We start from the raw sequence: 21,968 nt of genomic DNA on the forward strand, positions 1-21,968 counted from the left end.
AGTTTCATATTTGTCGTTGATTTTGTTTTGTTTTTTGAGACAGGGTTTCTTTGTATGTAGCTTTGGCTGTCCTAAGAACTAGGTAGCCTCAAACTCAGAGATCCACCAGAACTACACCAAAATGGAGAGAGAATACCAATTCCAAAGTTGTGTTCTGTCCTCTGCAACACTTCATACACAGTAATACAACTAGAAAAAAAACAAAAAAACAAAAACAAAAAAAAAACGTAAAAACCCTCTTTACCTTCACTGTGAGAAACCTAGCCTCTCAATTCAGATAGTTTCACTTAGTGATTATCAAAGAATGAAACACACAGGCATCACGTAAACTGGTCATTTATTAGGATGGACCTTTGGACACAGCGGCTTCCAGCATGCCGAGAGGAGGGAACTGGCAAGCAGCAAGGTCTCACTTCTTCCACTCGTTCTTGTCGTAGTCCCACTTGGCAGAGAAGCCCTGAATGGGGTTGGACTTCATGTCCAGCATCCGCTTGGTCTGCATGGCCACCCAGTCACGATCAAAGGTATGAGGGATGGGGCCGTACACTGTGGTGCAAAATGACTATGTGAGGCAGGGTGTCCTGCTGGGATAACAAAGCCCAAACCAAGCTACCTGCTTTAATCCAGGGCACTGATAATTCTTATCTCAGAACCATTCCTTGCTTGTAGAAGGTCAACAAGGAAGTCATTAGGTATTTAGCTAGGTATCTTCCTTCCAGATATCAGTGGCAGACTCTGCAGGCTGGTCCAGCATACAGCCAGGGGGTGCCACTCAGAGGGCTGGCATCTGCAGCCACACTTACTAGGGGGTGGGCCTGCTCAGAACGAAGCATGAACTGACCCAGAGAGAATACATGTCAGAGAGCAGCCAAGCCCAACAATGTCCAAACAATATGGAAAAGGCCTAACAGCCCAGACTCCAGATGCTCAGATACAGCCAGCCACAAAGCAAAAGGGCCCCTTCTCACTCACAACACTATGTAACCCTCTGTGACTTATTAAACAGATCCAGTGCTATCAAACATGGTGTGCTGTACAAAGCAAACCTATCTTGCCCTGCCACAAGGATGACTGGCCATGCAAAAGGCAAGCTCTAGCTTACACCTATTCCCATGATTACAGTTTCTCTATCCATCCTGGGCCTAGAGGCCATATGAGGCCCTCAAAGCACCAAGAGTTAGAGCCATCCTGGGCCACTCCTCCCTCAGCACTTACCATAGCGCTTCTCCCAAATGAGAATGAGCGCAGTGAAGCCAATGAAGAACATGGCCATACCCACGACTGTCTTCCACTCATTGGTGCTCCTGTTCATCTCAGCAAAGCTCTCGTTAAACTGGATGCGGTACACTGAACAGAAACGTGCAGAGTAAAGAACTTGAAGACAGCCCCCTTCCCAAAATAACCCATCCCAGGGACAGTACAGCTAGGCCTGGACACACAGTGTGCACAGCTTTGCCCTCACACACTAGCACATACAGGAGGAAGAAAATGCAGAGCTGGCTGCATGCAAAGCCCTATGGACATGAGGTCGGCTTGGCTCTCCCGTGCTGCTTTTATACCACACTGTGAATACTTAGCTCATCTTTCAGCAAAGCTGCACCAAGCACATGTACAAGAAGCTATAATCTCCATACCCTGTTCCTCACAAAGAGTAAGCCAGCAGCATCAATAAGGATACCCAGAAACTGAGCAGGGAAATCTGGTCTAGCACAAGCAATCACACACATACACTTACCTATACATGTTACTGAGTTTTCATGCACACCCTGATACTCACATTGGACTTTCTCATCCCTGGACAAGCTGCTCCAATCTGCCTTCTCCTTCTCCTTCAGGGCCTTCTGGCTGGCAGACAGCTGCTTGACATGGGCCACATCAGGCAAGGGGTAGTCACGCCGATCCACATAAATAGGGAGAGCATAGTCTTCACTCTTCACAACACTCCCTAAAACATATTGGATAAATCTGAAAACCCATGTGTGTGGGTAGGAGTCCAGGTAGAAGGATGATAGCAAGTCAAAAGTTAAATGTAAGCACTTGACCTAACCAAATCTGATTACAATCACCACATGTGGGACTAGGGCTGAGGGTTATTTGCTGGACAGGCAATTGGACTAAATGAAGTCCCAACTGCAGGAACTCATATTCAGAACATGAAACTCAAGAAGGGACAAGAAAGGTGGCTGCTGCAGGGCAGAGTGATTGACCACTGTGACTCCCAGAGGCCCACTCAGAAACTGTTGGTCTCATACAAAAGATCAATCACAGAGCCACCTAACTCGTTTGTTTATCAAGGACTTATCAAGTACCTACTGTTCACTAAGGCTAGCTCTATAAACATGGGATTGTCAGGAAACAACTGAACATTCCTACCTACCCCCCACAGGCTCACAATCTGTGAGAAACAAGCAAGACATAACACATGGGGTCACATGCTAGGAATGCACACATGACAGAAAGCAGATCCTAAGTGCCAAGAGGTAGCCCTAGAAACTCCAAGGAAAAAATGATGTGCTCAAAAGAGCCGGGTCAGTTCAGTTCTGCTTTCCCTCCAATGTATACTGAATACTCAAGAACAGGCAAGTCAGCCCACACTGAGCAGTGAGAAGAGCATGAGCTGAGTGGAGGCTCTTGCTGCATCACACAGGCCACGCCAACACAGAGCTCAGTGATGGGAGATGTTATTCTGTATATATTTCTCATACTGATTAATAAAGCACTGTTGGCCAATAGGAAAGGAGATAGGAGGGACTAAGAGACAAGGAGGAAGAGGAAGTAGTAAGGAAGAGTCAGGATGGAAAGCCTGGAGAGAACAGAACTGCCATTCCTCCGCTCTCGGTAAGACCACGTGGAAATACATAGAAATGGGTTAATAATTAAGACAGAGCTAGCCAATAAGAAACTAGCACCTGGCCAATAACATTGTATCAAATACAGAGTCTCAGTGTGTTAATTGGGTCTGGCGCGGGGCGGCGGGTCAAGACCAGGCAGCGGGCAGAAAAACCGAACTCCCTACAGCTCAGGACTCAGGAAACCAAGTCAGACTCCACCCCAGGCTTCCTGCTGCTAAAAACTCCAACTTTGCGGCACCTGTCTGGAAGGACACACCCTTACAGAAATGCTTTGCCCCGTCCCATGTCTAAATTTCCCATCATGTTGATAAACAACACTAAGCCTTGAGCAAGGCTGTGACCCTTCCAGGTGTTTATTTAGTGCACAAATGACCAGTGAAGTCTCTGTTCTTCTGTACAACCTCATCCCAACAGAATCTGAACCAAAACAGCCACAATAACTTTTCCATTTTAACTCTTAGCATCCCATAAAGCTGGGCATGATAGCACATGCCTATAATAATCCAAGCATTTGGCAGGCTGAAGCAGGAAATCTCAAATATGAGACCTGACTCAACTCCATAGGGAAACAATCTCAAAACATAGGAGAAAATGATCAGAAAAAAAGAATAGTGGCTACTGAACATTCTTACTGAGTTCAATACACACCCTACCCAACCCCTATTTCTCCAGGCGTAAAACACTTTGATTACAGGTTATTAAAGCAACTGTAAGTTAGGATGAGAATGTTCTAGAATCAATCAACCATGGTGATGATAGCACATACTAACAACTATCGTAAAAACAATGAGAAGCATACAATTTAAGTGAATCAATGTATTGTGTGAATTACAGCTCAGCTATTAGACTGCCATAAACCCTCATGGTCTCAGAACACACTAGCCATAAAATGGTATATTCTAGACCAAGAGTGGTTAATTTATTTTCTAAGTTCACTTCAGAGCTTTGTGTTTGTCCTTGGAATCAGAGGAAAACTAAGGCCCACAAGCCACACACTCCCCTTTTAAAAGGGACACAGGGTCCAAAGCCTACAGCCTACTTACTTCTAGCTATAGACCAGGTCCCACCATGCCCAAGTGTTCCAACTAAGTGTGACAAGGAGGTACACTTTGCTGAGTGAATGACCTCACCAGGTAAAGACTGGCATCATCCCCACCTGAAGCGTGAGAAATGTGGAAAGACACTGGTCTCTGGGGGCCAAGCATGAAGGCAAGTCCTATTGCAACCATCCTTGCTACTCAACCATCCTTGGGCCTAAAGGCTTTGGGTGAGTGGAGCTGACAGCCTTAATTTCAAGTAGACCCAGGTTGTAAAAAACCTTTCCTTCCTGCATAGGCACATGCCAAGCCTTACCCTTGACATCAGGGGTTCTCAGTAGCCCTTCATGCCCTTAATAAACCTGTATCTTTGGTGGGAAATTAAAAAAATAAGACTTTGCATTCAATAAGGCCACTTCTGTTCTCAACCAAGATGAGTTTTGCTCAACTTATCAGATCTGTTAGGTTACACTATGAATAACTCAACTGACAACAGTGCCCTAGTAGAGTTTCCACAGTACCTAATACTATAACCATATGTGTTATCCATGGAGGACTCATATGACTTATTAGAGAACACAGAGATTGCAGTTCTTCATCTTCTGGCCAGACTACTCAATTAATCTTGTCACTCATGTCTATCCTTGGAGTGGCGCATGTCTTTCCACATGGGTTAATAAAAAGGGTTTTCCTTTTCCAAACACCTTTCAATAACAATGTCTCAGCCTGTGCCCATGATGCCCCTGGGGAATGATGGACACAGGGGACTATAGATACTGCAGGATGGTTTTACTGACACACCTGCATTATAAGGCAGCTGTAGGAAGAATGAATGTTGGTGTTTGGGCCTCTAGATGCACAAACATTGCTCTCTAACTTCTCATCTATAACCCAAGACTCACACTTCTACTGCTAGCCCTGCAGCAGAAAACCCTTCTTCTAGAAGTCTTTTCCAAGTGCCAGCCTGGCTAAACAGTCTGCTTCTAGGACTATCACTGTCTATACTGCCTTCATCTTACCAACCCACTCCATATTGCAAGCTCCCTGAGAAGATCCACCTCTCACATTATCATATTTTTGGTACCTAACACTGGTACAAAGGACACCACGTTTCATAAACACAAAGCTAAAACGGTGCTAAGCAAACTCAGAACTAAAACTGTGTGAGAGATTGTGTGCATGCGCATGTATGCTTCGGGTGAGAAAGCAGATTCTTAGACTTCAGGAGCCATGATTGAAATGAAATCCAAACATAGTGCAGACCCAAGCTCACCACCCATTGCCTCCATTGCTTCTGTGATGGCAACAGGAGGGGGCTTAGTAAACATAGAGTGGGAAAAAAGATGCAAGTCATGTATGGAGACACTCTCTAGAGGAGAATGAACATTACAGGTATGGTAGTACACCTTTAACCCCAGCACTGGGAAGGCAGAGGCAGAAATCCTGTGAATTCAAGGCCAGCCAGAGCTACACAATAAGACAGAAAAAGGAGGGAGGGAGGGGACAAGTAAAGATCCAGACTAATAGGATTCATCCATTCTCAGACAAATGCCTTGCTTAAATTCGCATCTCTCCTGAAAGTCCCTGCAAGGTCAAGCTGCCATGCATCTTTGTTTAAAACGCCACTACAGGATCTTGGCCATAGAAGCAAAATGACATTAAGTTAGCCTATTTGAAAGTAAGTCTTTAACCAAGCATGTGGTAAATGACTTTAACCCTAGCACTCAGGAGTCAGGGGCAGGCAAATCTCTGAGTTTAAGGCCAACCTGGTCTACACAGAGAAATGCTGTCTTGGAGAAAGAGGGGGTTGGAGAAAGGGTGAGAGGGAAGGAGAGGGACAGACAGACAGACAGACAGATAGACAGACAAGAAATTAAAAGTCTCACTTACCATGTGCTCGAACACACACAGAGGTGGAAATGGCTCTCTTGCCAATTAGGCTAAGTGCCCTGGTAGCCAACATTCTGAAAGACAAAAAAAAAAAAAATACATACTTCTAACAATGAGAGAACACCTTTTAGTGTGTCTTTTTTTGCCACGAATCATTCAGGAGGTATATGCAACTCATTCCTCCAATGTTAAATGATTTTTTTGTTGTTATGATTTCATCTGATTTTTGGTTTTGTTTTTCTGACAAGGTTTCTCTGTATTACTTTGGACCCTGTCCTGGAACTCCATCTGTAGACCAGGCTGGCTTCGAACTAACTCACAGAAAGCTGCCTGCCTCTGCCTCCCAAGTGGTGGGTGCACCACCAACGCCTGGCTATTTTTAAGACACGGGCTGGCCTGTAGCTTGCACTCTATCTTCCACTGCCTCCTAAGAGCTGTCATTACAGCCCAGCAGCCTGCACTCAGGATCTGTTTTTATGGCCTTGCATGAAGTAGTGTAAAAGAGGTGGCTTTTCTTAGTATGCATTTACAGAGCATCCTGATATCAAACCAGGGGCTGTAATATACACAGCTTTGGCCAATTAACAGAAAACTCCGCTTCCTAAGGGGAGGGGAGACGACAATTGTTAAGACAAATAGCTAACATGGCTAGAACTCGGCAGAGCACGATGCAACTACGAGCTATTCCTCTTGCTGGCGGTGGCATCACAGCCTGCGACTGGGTTTTACTTAAAAACGACTTGCGCATAGACTACGAAGAGGCAAGCGGAGGAGGAGGCATTTCAGGCAGGCCGTGGCCCTCTTGCCGTCCCTGCGGCCCATGGGCGACCTGGATGACCCTGTCACCCGCCCCAGCGAATCGAGCTCCAAGCCTCACTTCAGCACAATCCCGCGGAGATACGCTCCCCGGGAACGGACTTCCGAGCCCTAGAAAACAACGCCTGGAGCGGCAGAAACCGTAGCGTGACGTCAGGGTTCAGCTCGCTGCGCCTCGGGCCTGTCAGATGCGAGCGCCAGATGCGAGCCAGGCCGGAGACGAACAGCCAGCGGCGACCCAGGACAACAGACCGGTCCGGGGAGCGGGCGCGCCAAGGTCACGGAGCGGCTCAAATCCCGGGCCTGCAGGCGCCTCAATGCCACAGCCCCCGCCCCGGCACTCCAGCTCCTCGGCCCCCCGCCACGCCGCCCTCACCCGCCATCAAAGGCCGACACCCGCTGTCACCTGCCACTGCTGCCCTAGCGACCGCCGCGACCGCCCTCTACACCCCGGCTGCTCGCGACCGGAAGAGTGAGGCCAGCACCGGAAGAGCAAGATGATGCCGCGAAGCACCGCGGGATCAAGGAAGCCCCGCCCGTACTCGTCGTGCCGAGGTCGTAGCGCCGCAACTGTCGCAAAAGGCCGGGTGGGTCACGCTGCTTTCCGGCAGGCACTAGCGACTACGCTTTCCGGCGGGTGGGTCGGAGCCGGAGGTTGATAGTGGAGGCTTAAGTTTGTCTCAAAGTGCAGTGGGGTCGTGTCTTATACAGTGGGAGCCTCCGTTGCTACGTGACCAGCCAGACTCAGCATGCCCGGCGTGAAGCTGACCACCCAGGCCTACTGCAAGATGGTGCTACACGGCGCCAAGTACCCGCACTGCGCGGTCAACGGGCTTCTGGTGGCCGAGAGGCAGAGGCCGCGCAAGGAGCATCCGCCAGGCGCGGGCAGCCACACTCTCTTCGTGGACTGCATCCCGCTTTTCCATGGCACGCTGGCCCTGGCCCCCATGCTGGAGGTGGCGCTCACCCTAGTAAGCTCGGGGTCACGCGGGATTCTGGGCTGGGTGAAGTCGTTGCCCTTCGTGCGAGAAGCGTCTCCTGGGTAGGCAGCAAGCATAGCGAGCTCTCAAGGTTCTGTAAGATTACCAAGAAACCGAGTGTGGTGTGATATTCTTCAAACCAACACTCGGGACGTGGAGGTAGGTGGATCTCTCTTGAGTTCGAGGTCAACCTGATCTACATAAGGAGCCCTGTGATACTTAACGTTACACTTAAAAGTTTAAACCTATGGTGGAAAGACCAAAAAGAAAAAAAAAATGCCTCTAGCATGTACAGGCTGTACCCTGTCAGCCCACTTGCCTTTTTTTCCCAGACGTTGAAGACTTTAAAATTGACTGATCTTGCGTGGCGTTGGTGGCGTGCGCCTTTAATCACAGCACTCGGAGGCAAAGGCAGGTGGATTTCTGTGAGTTCGAGGACAGCCTGGTCTACAGCGCGAGTTCCAGGACAGCCAGAGCTGTTACACGCACCAAAAATAAATAAATAAATAAATAAAATATTGTAGGATTTGCTGTTCTAGCAAGATTGAGACAGATTTGGTGTGTGTGTATCCCAGGCTAGCCTTGGACTCCCAACACTCTTCCTATTTCAGGATCCTGAGAACTGGGACATGAACTAGCATGCCTTGCCATCTATTATTCATTTTTTGGAACAGGGTTTCGCTTTTGTAGCCTTGGCAGGTCAGGAACACTCTGTGTAGACCAGGCTGGCCTCCAAAATACAAAGATCAGCCTGCCTTAGTCTCCAGAGTGCTGGGATTAAAGGTGTGCACAACCATGCCTGGTTCGTCCATTTCTTAATTTACATTACAACACCAAAGGAAACAAATGACTATTTGCAAATGCCTTTAGGCAAATTGTCTTGAATTTACAGAGCATATTTTGAGTGTCTTAAAGAATTATCGAGTGATTTTTTTTTTTTTTTTTAATTTGGATCCTTTGGGAGGGGGCAGAATTTTAGTTCCTGGAGAAGTGTGCTTTTGATGCCTGAAGCATTGCTGAGGATTAGTGTGTATGTTCTGGACCAGTCTTGTTCTGTTAGCAGAGAAGTTGCAGGTGGCTGAATGTGAACCTGGCAGGGCTCTGCCTTCAATAGTAGGGCAGGTTTCTCAGCTTCTCCGCTGAGTGTGACTTGTGGTGGGTTGAACCCAAGACTCAGGCTTGGATTTGCAATGGCCTAACAAGCTCTATATCAAAGAAACACCAGCTAGTAGAGGGGTTGTGGGGGTGGCTTAGTGGTTAAGAGCACTTCTTGCTCTTGAGAAGAACAGTTCCTAACACTCAGATCAGCCACTCAAAACTGCCTATGACTCCAGATCTGACTCCCTCTTGTGGCCTCTGAGCACATTCATATGCCCGATACCCACACATGAATCTGTAATAAAGAGCTGGCATAGTGGCACTGATCTTTAATCCCAGAACTCTGGAGGCAGAGGCGGGCAGATCTCTGAGTTCAAGGCCAACCTGGTCTACAAAGTGAGTTCCAGAACAACTAGGGCTGTTACACAGAGAAACCCTATCTCAAAAGAAAAAAAGGTAAAATAAGATTTTTTTTTTTTTCATTCAAGCCAGGCCATTGCCCCAGGCTATGTGACCTGCCCTGGTGTCTTCAGGTGCTGGGAAGCTCTGCCTTTCTCAATCTCCAGCTCAAGCCCAGACCTACTTTTCAACTTTGAGCATCAGGAGTTAATTTGACTGTCTCACACTCTTTGTGCACCAATGCTGTGACCACTGTCCTAATGCTATCTTCTGCTGTGCCCCTTAAACAATGTGGACTGTCCTCCCTTCATGTCCTTGCAGCCTCTAGTCTCAGGTGACTCTCATCCTCTCTAGCAGGCTGCAGGTTCCACCTGAAGGCCTGGAATCTCTCAGGACCTTTTCAGATTAGTGTTCTGTCTGTCCCCAGGATGTGGCCCCGTGCCCATGGAGCAGCAAAGTCCCATATGCCCACTGCTCCCCTCTTTCTGCTCCTATTTCCTTATCAACCACTCTCTCTTCCCAAACACTCCACCACCACCAAGTGTTCTCACTACTGTGCCCTAGATACACACACACACACACACACACACACACACACACACAGTGTGTCCACTACTATTCCTCCTTCATACACCCTCTGCCCTGAGTATTCTCTGTTCTCCCCCACTCACCCTTGGACTATCTCACCAGCCCCCATTACAGCCACTAATTAAGTTCCTTACATGTGTGCTGTTTACTTTTCAACCATACAAGTTTACATGCAAAAGGCTATGAGAAGTCTGTGGGTTTGGAACCTACCACTGTCAAAGTGCAGCCTGTGGAAGTTTTAACAGCAGCAGAACCCATGCAGCTATGGTGGTGAAGCCCTATCCTGGTGGCTCCCACTGCTGGGGAGCTCACACTGGAAGGATTGTTGAACATGGGAAAGCTCAGCTAGCCATTTTTTAACATGTGGTCTGCCAAAGGGCAACATGAGATTTCTATTATTATTTTCCATTAAAAAAAAAATCCTTGCATTTCTGGGTGTTTTTCATTTGTTAAAGTACTTACGCCTATTATTTATCCTCAGCCCTTTGACGTAGGCAGTGAAGGAATTACCTCTAATAGCAAAAAAAACCCATAAATGTTGGCAGGAAAATTAGCATGACCCTGTTTCTCTAAGCCCCTTTGTGTTTTTCCCCTGCCTTGATTTCTGCTGCTGCAGGAACTTCTCTGTGTATCTGCTCAGGTGACTCTTCCTCACCATGATGTGATTCTTTCAAGCCAGCCTTCTTCCCGCTGTCTCTGGTCCATGTTCCACAGCTGTTGTCCCACCTGACCTGGGTGTTTTCCTCAGCATATGCCCACACTCCCTGCTCATTAGCCTCCCGAGCTTCTCTTCCAAAGAGAAGTCACAGCTGACCTAAGAAGGAAACTCAGAAACTCAGCCAAGGCCTGCTTCTTTCTAAAACAGGAAGTTTTACCAGGTTACCCTCCACTTGGTGGTCATGCAGGGTCAGGAATGGTACCCTCCTCCAAGAGGCTCTTAGCCTTCCTGTTCTCTTGTTATTTTGGAGTCACCTAAAATAGATGGTGATGCTTAGATAAAACATTAGCAGGCTTGCAGAGAGGGGCCACCTGTGCAGATTCTTAACAGGAACCAAAAAGAGTTGGCCCTGGCCCCTCAGCAGGTCTCCTATGTGACTGGCCCAGAACAGCCTAGAGGACATTGAGCAGAGTGGGCAGGTTCACACGCAGTAACAGCTTTCTCCTTTCCCTGTGAAGGTGAAGACATGCCTGCAGAGGGTATGGTGTCTGTATTAGATGCATTCACCTTTCTATGGCCTGGGCTGGTATTTGCTGGTCCTGTTCTATTCTCACAAGCTACGTGGTAGAGACCTGGGTTTTCAGACAACAACGCCAGGAAAATGGACATGAGCAGAAGTCAGTTTTAGGGTTGTGCTTTGCTGTGGCCCACTTGGGAGGGGGCAGGTTACTTGTCTATGTGCTACCATTCCAAGTCACACATATACACTGCTTTTCATGGGGCCCCCTGGGCTATCTTGGGTCTGAGCCTCTGTATGCCTATCCACTGCTAACCTCTGTCCAATAGCCTATCCCATCCTCTACTACCTCACTCATCTGAAACTTCCCTTGTCCATTGTTTAAATTTTGCTTTATTTAGAGGCTAAAGAGATGGCTCCATAGTTAAGAGCACTTGCTGCTCTTCAGTGGACCCAGTCCAGGTCCCAGCACCTATGTTGGGTGGCTCACAACACTTTGTGACTCCAGGGAATCTGCAGCCTTTGGTCTCAGCAGGTACCTGCATTTCTGTACACACACCTACATACAAATAAATTTACTTCATGTGTATGGGTATTTGCTTGCATGTATGTCTGCACCACATACATGTGTATGGTGCTTGTGGAAACCAGGCTGTCAAAAATCCCCTAAGACTGGAGTTACATACAGTTATGAGCCACCATGTTGGTATTAGAAATTACCCAGGTCCTCTGCGAGAGTAGCTACTGTTCTAACCACTCGGTCATCTCTCCGGCCCCTCTTTCCCTATTCTTAAAACAAATGCCTCTGAGCTCTGGTGGTACATGGATCTATTCATCTGTTAGTGGGTAGGTATCTGTGAGTTGGTGGAGACATGCACAGTGTAAAAAATTGTTGCAGTTCCTAAAGCCAAGGCAGAGCTTTTATGCCCTGGTTTACTTTAAGCCTCCCCACAGAATTCTAGAAGTTCTAGGTCACAGCGTTATTTCTCCCACTGGAATTTGGTTAGGTGCTTGAAATTTTCACATAGACGTTTGTCCTCAGCAAACATAGGTAGGTTGAAGCATGTGTTGCATTTGTCATAGGAATCAGTCTCTTGTCAAGTGCTGTCTGTGCTCAGAGGACACATTCAAGATGGTACCAGGTATGTTTGAGGCAGATGTGAGTACTGGACCTTTTGGCCAAAGAGCCAGATTAGACTGCCCGCTGAAGGCTAATGCTATGTTATTGGGGAGTAAAATATATATTGTACCTCAATAATAAATACAGCATAGCTGTCAGTCAGCTGAATAGACTTTAAAAGATATTCATGAGTAGAGAGATTGTCCTAGATTCTCTGTGTAGGACCAGAGTAAGCATAGGCGTTGTTAAAGTCAGTGGGTATGGGGTGAAAACAGATGCACTCAGGAGGGTATGAGTGTAGGTCCAAGAAGACAGGCTAGCAAAAGGATGCCCAGAGCTCATGGAAAGAACCAGCCTCATCCCTGTTGTAGACTTCCCATTTGTGAGATAATGAATTAACATTGTTCTGTGCCAACATGTTTGAGTACCTTAAACAAGAGCACTAAGTGGAAAACAGGTAGGTCCTGAAACAAGAGGAACCAGCCCTAAGAGCTGAGAGAGCTGGCCAGATGTGGGGTCAGCTGCAGTAAGGACACGCAGGTCAGCTTTGATTAGAAACAGCCAGCAGATCAGTTAGGTTTGAGACCTGTGTCAGCTTCAGTTACAGCTTTAGATCAGCATGTACATACTACTCATTTGTATTACTCCTATATCATATAGTAGGTCAGAAATATCTTGGGACCAAATACAATCACAATTATGAGGTGTCTGGAGTAGCTCACAACTTGTCATCAATATGGACACACTCCATTCTCAGATTAGTGCTGTTAGTCATTCTAAAATACAGGCTTCCTCGACAAAAGAAGTAACCAGTTACTTTGCTAATTCAGTCAAAAATTTTGCAAAAGATAATTCCTTATGGATCTTTGTTAAGTCTAGGGATCATCATAGGAATAATCATTCTTCCCGTCATTTTCAAACATTTAGGATCTTCTATCCATTCAGCCCAGAGAATTTATCTGCTTCAGTTGAAAAGTAATTTTTTTAAAAAGGAGGTGCTGGTGGCTTTGTCAGAGGAGCTGCAGTCAGAGGATAGCAAAACTATTCTGGGTGCATCCTGGAAAGGCAAAGCCCCAGGGTGGGGAGGGGGACAGTCTCCAGAAGGCCCCTTCTGCTCTGCTTCCTTCCATTTGCTGCTGCTGTGTAAAAACACCTTCTGTTTTTGGCATGGTGCAATTATCCTTACTGGATAGTGTACTTGCAGAGCACAATAGAGATGATTTTTAAAAAATAATTTTTATTATTATTTTATGTGGGTGTATGTCTGTGTGAGGATGTCAGCTCTTGAAGTTACTGACAATTGTGAGCTGCCAAGTGGGTGCTGGGATTTGAATCTGGGTTCTCTGGAAGATCACTCAGTGCTCTTAAACCGCAGAGCCATTTCTCTAGCCCCATGAAGATGGTTTTTAAGGGAGCAATGATGATTAGTTAGATCTATGATTTAATTGGCCTTTCTGAGTTAGCCTAAGATACAGGTGGTTAGAACAGTTAGTAGATTAGGGAAATAGTGTAGGTTATTCTGCCAATTGCTTCAATAAAAGATACCAAAAAAGTAAATATAGATAGGCTAAAAGTTACCTTACCTTTGCTAAATGTGAGACTTACAGGAGATGAAAAATATGAACAAGGAAGTTTGGAGCATTATAGACCCATTCATTGTGCCTGTGGAAAAACAGGCTAATGATCAAAGAAAATAATTATGTCCCTACCTCCAGTGTTCAGCCTGAGTTCCTTGGTCATGGAACTTACAGAATTAATCACCGGCCCCAGTATGCACCTTGAAAAAAACAAAAGTTGTGAAAGGAAATTAAATGACCCTATTGTGTATAAAGGAAAATAGATGGCAAACTGACCACTGAATTTAATGTATCTTTAGAGTAGAAAATAGAAATCTATTACAGTGAACTGCAAACAGCTGCCTGCCAGTACAAAAGAAACTGGCTGAAATATGTTTAGCTTGCTTAAAACTTTGTTAATCAGTTATAAAGGAATCATTGCTTTGGGGTGAAGAAAAACGTTTAACTACTTATGGGTTTCTAAGAAAAAGTATGTAACTGTGTTCTTAGTGTGATTTCTTATATAAAGACTTTAATTTTTTTTTTGAAAATACTTGACTTATGAGGAGGTATAAAAGAGATAAGAGGCAAAGGAAAAATTAAAGGGAGATATCAGAAAAGAAGTAAAAGGATAAAAATCAGGAAAACTTAGAAAGGGAAACAACAACTGGGAAGAAAAAGAAAAACAACAGGGTAAAAGAAAAGAACAGAAAGAATAGAAAATGAACAAACAACAGAAAGAAAAATAAAATGAATTAAACTTTGGCTCTCAGAAAAAGTGTGTGTGTGTGTGTGTGTCCGTCCTCCAACACCACACCTCCTTTCCAGTTTCTCTGAGCTTCTGGAAGCTGCTCTTTATAGCAGCACCTCAGCATGTGCTGTGCTTTTTAAAAAATAAGAATGAATCTAGATGCTTCCCTCTCAGATCTACACAGCACTGCCTTTGTTGAGTCCGCTGCTGAACCCAGTACAGCCTGTCTGGGAGGACCCTGCCTCTAGGCCCCGCCCTGGTGCATTTCCCTGACCTCTGTGAGCTCTCATTTCATTGTAGTCAAGGAAAATGCAAGGACTGTTTGGAGTGTGGCTTGTCCCATGTGTGGTGGGGCTGTTACTGAGACCTGATGCTAAGGTCATTTTTCCTATTTGTGTTCCTCTCAGATTGACTCATGGTGCAAAGAGAACAGCTATGTGATCGCCGGCTATTATCAAGCTAATGAGCGTGTGAAGGATGCCAGGTATGGGTTACACATCTATGGGTTGTGGGTTAGAAGCCACAGAGCCATCACTGAGGTACCCTATGCAAGCCTCCATCCTTCGCCCCCTGCTTTATGAGGTGTTCAGGCAACTGGCCAGAAGTATAGCCAGAATTTTATCCATGGCTCCTCTGTTATGCATGAAGGGAATTCATAGAGGAGGAGCAGCTGCCAGGTCTGCCTGTGTCCACCAGCCTGCTGCCTCTCACTCCAAAACAAGAGGCTGTGGAGGGCAAAATAGCTCTCTTGCATAAATAAAGTGGTTTGGAGTTTGGGGCTATTAGGATGGGGCCTATGGTAAAAAAAAAAAAAAAAAAAAAAAAAAAAAAAAAAAAAGTATGGTCTTTGGCACCTGAATTGGTCCACATTTCTGAACCCAAGACACCACCACCTTGTCTCTCTCAAGCAGGATTAGTTCACTGTCTGCTTCAGACTGGGTCCCAAGAGCCTAGCCAAGGACACCTTTAGTCAGGGCAACTTAAGGAGCTCATAAGCGAGGTAGGCCATAGATAGAACTCAGGAGCTGTGTGCAGGGACCAAGATGGTGACAGCAGCCTCCATCCCTCAGCCCTCCAGGGCCAGCGAGGAAGAGCTGATAAAGAAGGCCATCTCCAGAGGAGCAACATCCTATGGCCAGCAGCCAGCCTGATAGGTCCCACATCAGGGAAGGGAGGTCCAGATCAGTCGGTACTGATGTCCCTTCCATGCCCTCTGCTGTCCTCCTGAGGCTTCCTTTGGCTGCAGCCAGCTAGAAGCCAGGAGACAGCTGGAAAATACCCACACAGTAAGTACTGGGGTTTTCTTGTGTGGTCAAATGAAGCCAACAGACCCCAGTGTGCTTATGCAGTATGGACGGTAGGGTGGTCCATAGACTCTTGTAGAAATAAAACAGTGAGCTGGAGAACCCATACTGTGGTCACTGAGTAGGCTTGGGAGCAATGCCCATCTTATCCATGGAAGCCTGTATCCAGCCAGGGACTTTTAAGTTGATAGCTAGCTAGATGCTGGGTTCATTGAGTTCATCAAGGCACCTTCTGGGACCACCCAGAACCTGTGGAAGCCCTGTTGCTCAGGTCCCCTGTTTCTCCTGCCACTTCTTGTTCTCTGTTCATTCTGGCCCTTGATTCTGCCTCTAGGAGCATGACAAAAGCTGCTGTGAAGAAGCTGTGTGACACACACACACATACAGAGCCTGTGAGGGCCCTGAAAGAAAGAGGCAGGCTACAGCAGCAAAAGTTGCAGACCTACCCTGCAGCATGGTTGTCAATGTGAGATTCAAGTGTCATTGGTCAAGCTGAGGTGGCACCAGATTGAAAGCTCACAGCATAGAGAGATGTAAAATGGCTTAGAGTCCTAAACGTAGCTTGGTTTAAAAAGAGGATTTGTTTGCCAGGGCCCTGAACTTCCTGTGACTAGTTGCTGTGAATGAGCCACTTGAGTAGCAGGCATGTGGAGAGTACAGGCTCCAGCCCAGCTGGTCTTTTGGCAAGCCCTAGGCAACACTCTATTGAGCCCGAGAAGGAAAGCCCCATCCTTTCAGGAGATACCCCTAGGGTCCCCTCTACAAGGGCTCATTAGAGGAGTGAGGCAGGGCCCACCCTGGCATTCATAGCCCCCAAGTCATCTCACTGAGCCAGCCAACGCTCAGTTTGCTCCATTGCTGCTTGTTAACTCAAGTGTTGGTGAACTATACTGACAAAGGTGACTGGTGACTCAGCTAAAATATGGTAGAGCTCATAAATCCTTCTTTACAGCCCAAACCAGGTGGCAGAGAAGGTGGCCTCCAGGATCGCTGAGGGCTTCAGTGACACTGCACTTATCATGGTGAGTCTCACTAATGGTGCTGTGTGAGCTTCCTTCCTGAGGCTATGCCAACTCCAGGCCTCAAGGGTTACATCACAGTAGTGGGCTGAGTACTCCTTTAGTCCCAGCACTGGGGTGGGGCTCTCAGCTCCAGCAGTCCTGGCCTGCTCCCCAACTTCACTGAACCCTAACCTTGGGGTGGCCCAGCAAAAACAAGGACTACTGTTAAAAGCCAGTATAGCCTAAGGGTGAGGGAATAGCCTACGTAGTCTTCAGTGTGAGGGGAGGGATCTGGTTTGAGCATTCTGCTATGCTTTTGTGGAAAGGTGGGGAAGGGCCTCATGCTCAGCCCAAGCAATACAGAGTTTCCTTGGTATGAGCCTATCTGTGCTGTTGGTGCTACTCACATGGGAGCCCAGGAAAGCACTGCTCTTCTCAGCATTGTCCTCATGCTTGTCACAACCCTCACCTTCTCTTCAGGTGGACAATGCCAAGTTCACGATGGACTGTGCAGCGCCTACAATCCATGTGTACGAGCACCATGAGAACAGGTGGCGAAGCAGAGACCCACACTAGTGAGTGCGGTGCCCTCCTGCAGGGCCTAGAATGTAGGGCTTGTGTGGAAGACAGGGTCTGGGTGGTACTTGTTGGTCTCCACCCATGGCACCACACGGATTCTTCAGCCATGTCCTTCTAGGTTCTTCGGCGCCCTGTTTGGAGGGGATCTGTCTATTCACAATGTCTTAGGTCCATCTCTGTGTTTCCCAGCAGCTGCTCTGTCTTTAGCAGCCTGTGTGGTCTTGGGTAGGCATGAGGCTGACTCTCCTGTTTGCCCTGCAGTGACTACTGTGAAGATTGGCCAGAGGCGCAGAGGATCTCAGCGTCACTCCTGGACAGCCGCTCCTACGAAACACTTGTGGATTTTGATAACCACCTGGATGACATTCGGAATGACTGGACAAACCCGGAGATCAACAAAGCAGTTCTGCACCTGTGCTAGACCAGGGCCACCACAACTAGAAACTCCACTACAGAAAAAAGAGAAACATATTTTTGAATTTAGAGGAATTTGAGTTAGCCTGATGGGAAGCTGCAAGTCTGTGATGTGTGCCTTGGAAGGGGAGTCCGGTCAGCATCCTTCAAGGCAGGGCTGTGGAGAGGTAAGGGCTGCCTAGGCTTTGGGTTCTTAGTCATGCACTGCCCAATGCTGCCTATCAAGCTCTTTCTGTTTGTTCCAGGTTATTCCCATTAAACAGTTCTAGTCTTTTATAATCTAGAGAGAATGCATTTCAGTCTTTACTCCAGTGTGTAAGTCTTTACTTTGACTGAGCCAATTCCAGGCACCCTAACATCAGGCAGCCTCTTGGACTGCTACTAGAGCATCGTCTGATCAACCAAGTTGGTATCGGGGCTAAGAGCTGTGGGCTCCCCAAGGCTGCACAAGGGAAAGAGCCAACACCGTTGCCTGAGAAAACCTCACTGCAATGAACACAAGCACATTGCTGATGAGAGCAGAGATTCCCATGAGGAGAGGAAGCCGAGCCGTGAACATTCCCAAAACCTGACTCAGCTGCTCTGGGTCTTCAGAAGGAGAGCTGCTTTATATTTAAAAGGAGCAAAAACCCCTTAGTGTCCAATGTCCCTGGGATATCCCAAGCAATGTGCTTGTTAGCTTGGATCATTTGACCAAGTGTTCTGACCATCTTAGGAAATAGTATGCAGATTTTTGGTACATTGTGTGTTATCCTTTGTGAATGTTTTGCACAGAAAACAGTGCCTTTCTTGGGCTTCATGAGGCTGGTGCCAAGGGTTGGTGACAGCATTCCCCCACTCTTTGAAAGTGGGTCAGCCAGGGTGACCTTAGTGAATGAACCCTGATGGGTGTGGCTTCTCCCCCTTATTCAAGAGCCTTGAATTTTGCTGCTGGGAAGAGTTTAGCTTTGGTTGGTTGGGAATATCCCATTGCTGTTCTGGTTAGCTTGGCATTGACTGTGTGTGTGTGAAGAAAGGAGCCTGGCCTTGAATGTGCAGTGATATCCCTCTGCCTTTGCTTCTCAAGTACTGAGATCACCACCCATCCCAAATCCCCTTAACCTTTTAAATTGACATTGTATCCAAACAAAGGAAGGTGTGAGGACCAGTCCCATCCTTCCTCACCCTCATTCCTTCAGGGCTTTGCAGGCTCATCTATATCAGAACAGTAATAGGCATATGTGTGGTCCAAATCCATCCCTATCCCCACCCCCCACCCCCAGTACTACCTTGTTTCTTTATCCATGGTTGGGTGGCAACTCACAGTTCTGTCCAAGTCAGGTATGATGGCCCATACCTGTGTCCTAGCACAGAAAGAAAAGGATCACAAGTTTGAGTACAATCCTTTGAGTTTCAGGCCAACTTAGACTAGAGTGACAACATGTTCTAAAAAGTCTGAATGCAGGAAGCAGGTCACCTACATTGTGTTTAGAGACAGCTCCTTAAAGCTATGCCTGGCAAGTGGTTCTTATGGGCTTCATTCACGGGAGCAGAATACAGGCTTCACCATCCAGCCTCGAGGGAACATTTTAACCTCTCCTACCCATCTGATCTAGTTAAGTTATTGTTGCTGTGATAAAGCACCAAAATAATTTGGGGAGGAAATGATTTATTTCACCATTAACTCTGAAGTCAAAAGAACAGGAACTGAAGTAGAGGCCATGGAGGAACTGCTTATAAGTCTTGCTCTCTGAGGTTTGTTCAGCCTGCTTAAGAACTGAGGACCATATGCCTAGGGATAAAACCATCCACAGTGGGCCCTCCTCCATCAATCACTAATCAAGAAAATGACTCACAGACTTGTCCACAATCTAATGGCAGCAATTCCTTAATGTTCCCTGTTCCCAGGTAACTAAACTAGTTTATGTCAAGTTGACAAAAATTGGCCTGCAATGTTTTAGTTGGGGTTCACTAAAGAAACAACCGAGGGAGTGTATATGTATGTATTTTTTTTAATAAAATATATATTTATGTAGAATGGAATTTATTAGAGTCACAGGTAATAGTCAAACTATTCCAACAATACCTGGCTCCCAATAGATAGTCCAAGAATTCAGTGTTCAGTCCACAAGATTGGATGTCTCAGCTAGTCTTGAGTGTATACACTGAAATCACAAAAAAAGTAGGCTCTAATGCCAGAGAAAGAATGAACTTGCCAATGAAGGTAAGGTAAGCTTAGTGGAAGCTTCCTTGTTCTTTCTATAGGCTTCACCAAAAGGTGTATCTTCCAGCTTTAAATGGTGAATAAAGAAAATTTCCTCACAGATGTATGCAACGGCTTGGGGTTTAATTAGTTCCAGATGTAATCAAGAATAGCAATCACAATCAGACAATTGACTCCTTGTCAGTTTGACACACACAGCACTATTTAAACCATAACTTTACTTTTCTTGTTTATTCCCAAGTTGCTTTGGGGCCACTTTTACTACAGCAATGGAGACTAAACTAGGGCACCATTAGAAAGTATACATATAGTAAAAACTTTATACAAAATTCTCTTAGACATTCCAGAAAACTAGAAAGGACTTAGAAGGTCTCACCATAAGGCAATGATAAAAAGATAAGTCTGTCTGACCCACTTCAAATGTGCAGTGTCTGAGTGTGTTGTAAGAGTTTGTTGTAAGCTTGTTGTAAGAGTTTGTATCGTTTTGCTTTTTTAATAAATTTTCCACTTAATTTTTATTTGTTGGGTTTTTTTTTTAATTTTGTTTTTTGTATTTGGTTTTTTGTTGTTGTTGTTGTTTTGTTTGTTTGTTTGTTTGTTTTTTGAGACAGAATTGATCTGGAACTTGCTGAGTAGACCAGGTTGGCTTCGTACTCAAAGATCCACCTGCCTCTGCCAAACAAACAAAAAGAATTAAGGATACTAAACCAATCGTGGTGCTTGTTTTTAATCCCAGCACTCTGGAGGCAGAGGCAAGCAGATGTCTGAGTTCAAGGCCAGCTTGAACTACATAGTTCTAGGACAGCCAGGGCTATGTAGAGAGACCCTGTCTCCAAAATAAAGTTAAGGATACTATGGATACTATCCAGGCATGGTGGCATACACCCATAATCCTAGCACTCAGGCTGAGAAAGAATTGCTACAAGTTGAGGCCAGCCCGGGCTATGTTGTGAGTTCCAGGACAACCTAAAGTTAGAATGAAGGATGCTCATATGGGAAAACAGTCAACAGCCTCATCAGAAATCCTTTGCTGCTTAGATAAAGCTGACTGCTAATTTAGGGGTGTCTGGGGTGTTTGCCTAAACTATGTGTGTCCAGTGCTCATGCAATAGAAAGCTTGGAAATCCTGGGGAAGATGGCTCAGCAGATAAATGCACCTTTCAAATCTGGTTCTATGTCTGAGACCCACATGTTAGAATTGCATAGGTTGTCCTCTGACCTCTACATGTGCACATAATTGATAAATAAATGTTATTTTTAAAGCCTTTGTGTAATTAACATTATTTATCCTAGGAGCTTATTTTTCTGATGTCTGGAGAAACTTTATTCAATATATTTTCCACTTCATACCTACTTCTATCGCTTGTCTTTCTGAAACCTACCTGTTTTGGGTGAGACCTATATCTCAGGTTTGGTAGAAAGTTCAGTAGAATGCTTCCCTGCCAGCTCACAGGTGAGAGCATAAAAGGGTGTGGGTGTTGCATGCATGGTGCTAGAGATTGAATCTGGGACCTCATACATGCTTGGTGAGCACCCTACCCTGTGAACTACATCCCCAGCCCTGTAAATATTTCATTCTCTTCAAATTGGCTTGCAACTTCATGTGTTCCTGTGATATCCTCAGTAGAACTCTATCATTCCTTCAAAGCTGTTCTTCAAACTTCCATCCCCAAAAGACTAACTGCCTGGAGAGCTGCTCCTTGCACGTTTCTGAAAGGCTGGAATCTGAAGTGCTAGCTCTGGAATCATCTAAGGCAGCTGTAGAATGGCCAAGGATTGCCTTCTCTGTTGCCTGTATTTTCCAAGCAGGCAGCACACCAGCACAACTAGGACCTGGATCTTACTGGAGATAAGCCTTGGCTCAAACTGTCATCTTGCAAAGTAGAATAGCATGCTGTGTTGACTGCTGGCTGAGAAAATTTCAGATACCATAAATCTAAAGAATTGTATTTCCAAATACTTGTGACATCCCCTGAACAAAGCCCCTACCCATCGGGACCAACCAGGAGTAGTGAGTGGGCAGTTGTCAGTGTTCAGCCTCTGAGGATCAACCATACCTCCAGGTTCTTGTCACCTACCCCTGGGAGGAAGCTGGGTATTTCTAAATTGAATGCATTCTTAGACACCCCCTGGGCTTCCAACAGGCCTTGCTTCTTAGAGTGGTTGTTACAGTTTTCCCGCCAACCGGGTCCCACAGCCATGTCA

The 21,968-nt window shown here is 46.1% G+C and overlaps 2 protein-coding genes across 3 annotated transcripts; one reads left to right on the forward strand and one right to left on the reverse strand.

The window, feature by feature from the left end:
- Positions 1-320: 320 nt before the first annotated feature.
- Positions 321-7,149, reverse strand: LOC127234699 (cytochrome c oxidase subunit 4 isoform 1, mitochondrial). 2 transcript variants are annotated; one of them, XM_051201789.1, is made up of 5 exons: positions 7,002-7,149; positions 5,780-5,853; positions 1,778-1,945; positions 1,216-1,347; positions 321-546 (listed from the first exon to the last, which is right to left on the reverse strand). In XM_051201789.1, exons 2-5 carry the CDS (start codon positions 5,850-5,852, stop codon positions 410-412), a joined length of 510 nt encoding a protein of 169 aa, XP_051057746.1. In that variant the 5' UTR covers position 5,853; positions 7,002-7,149; the 3' UTR covers positions 321-409. The 2 variants fall into 2 exon arrangements, with proteins under 2 accessions (XP_051057746.1, XP_051057747.1); XM_051201790.1 differs by lacking the exon at positions 7,002-7,149 and adding an exon at positions 6,657-6,681.
- A 133-nt stretch (positions 7,150-7,282) lies between these two features.
- Positions 7,283-21,025, forward strand: Emc8 (ER membrane protein complex subunit 8). The gene is made up of 5 exons (XM_051201788.1): positions 7,283-7,566; positions 14,670-14,746; positions 16,519-16,588; positions 17,048-17,142; positions 17,408-21,025. Exons 1-5 carry the CDS (start codon positions 7,345-7,347, stop codon positions 17,565-17,567), a joined length of 624 nt encoding a protein of 207 aa, XP_051057745.1. The 5' UTR covers positions 7,283-7,344; the 3' UTR covers positions 17,568-21,025.
- The last annotated feature ends 943 nt before the right edge of the window (positions 21,026-21,968 follow it).

Source organism: Phodopus roborovskii, unplaced genomic scaffold (assembly GCF_943737965.1).
Source record: "Phodopus roborovskii unplaced genomic scaffold, PHOROB, whole genome shotgun sequence".
In the NCBI taxonomy this organism is placed as follows: domain Eukaryota; kingdom Metazoa; phylum Chordata; class Mammalia; order Rodentia; family Cricetidae; genus Phodopus; species Phodopus roborovskii.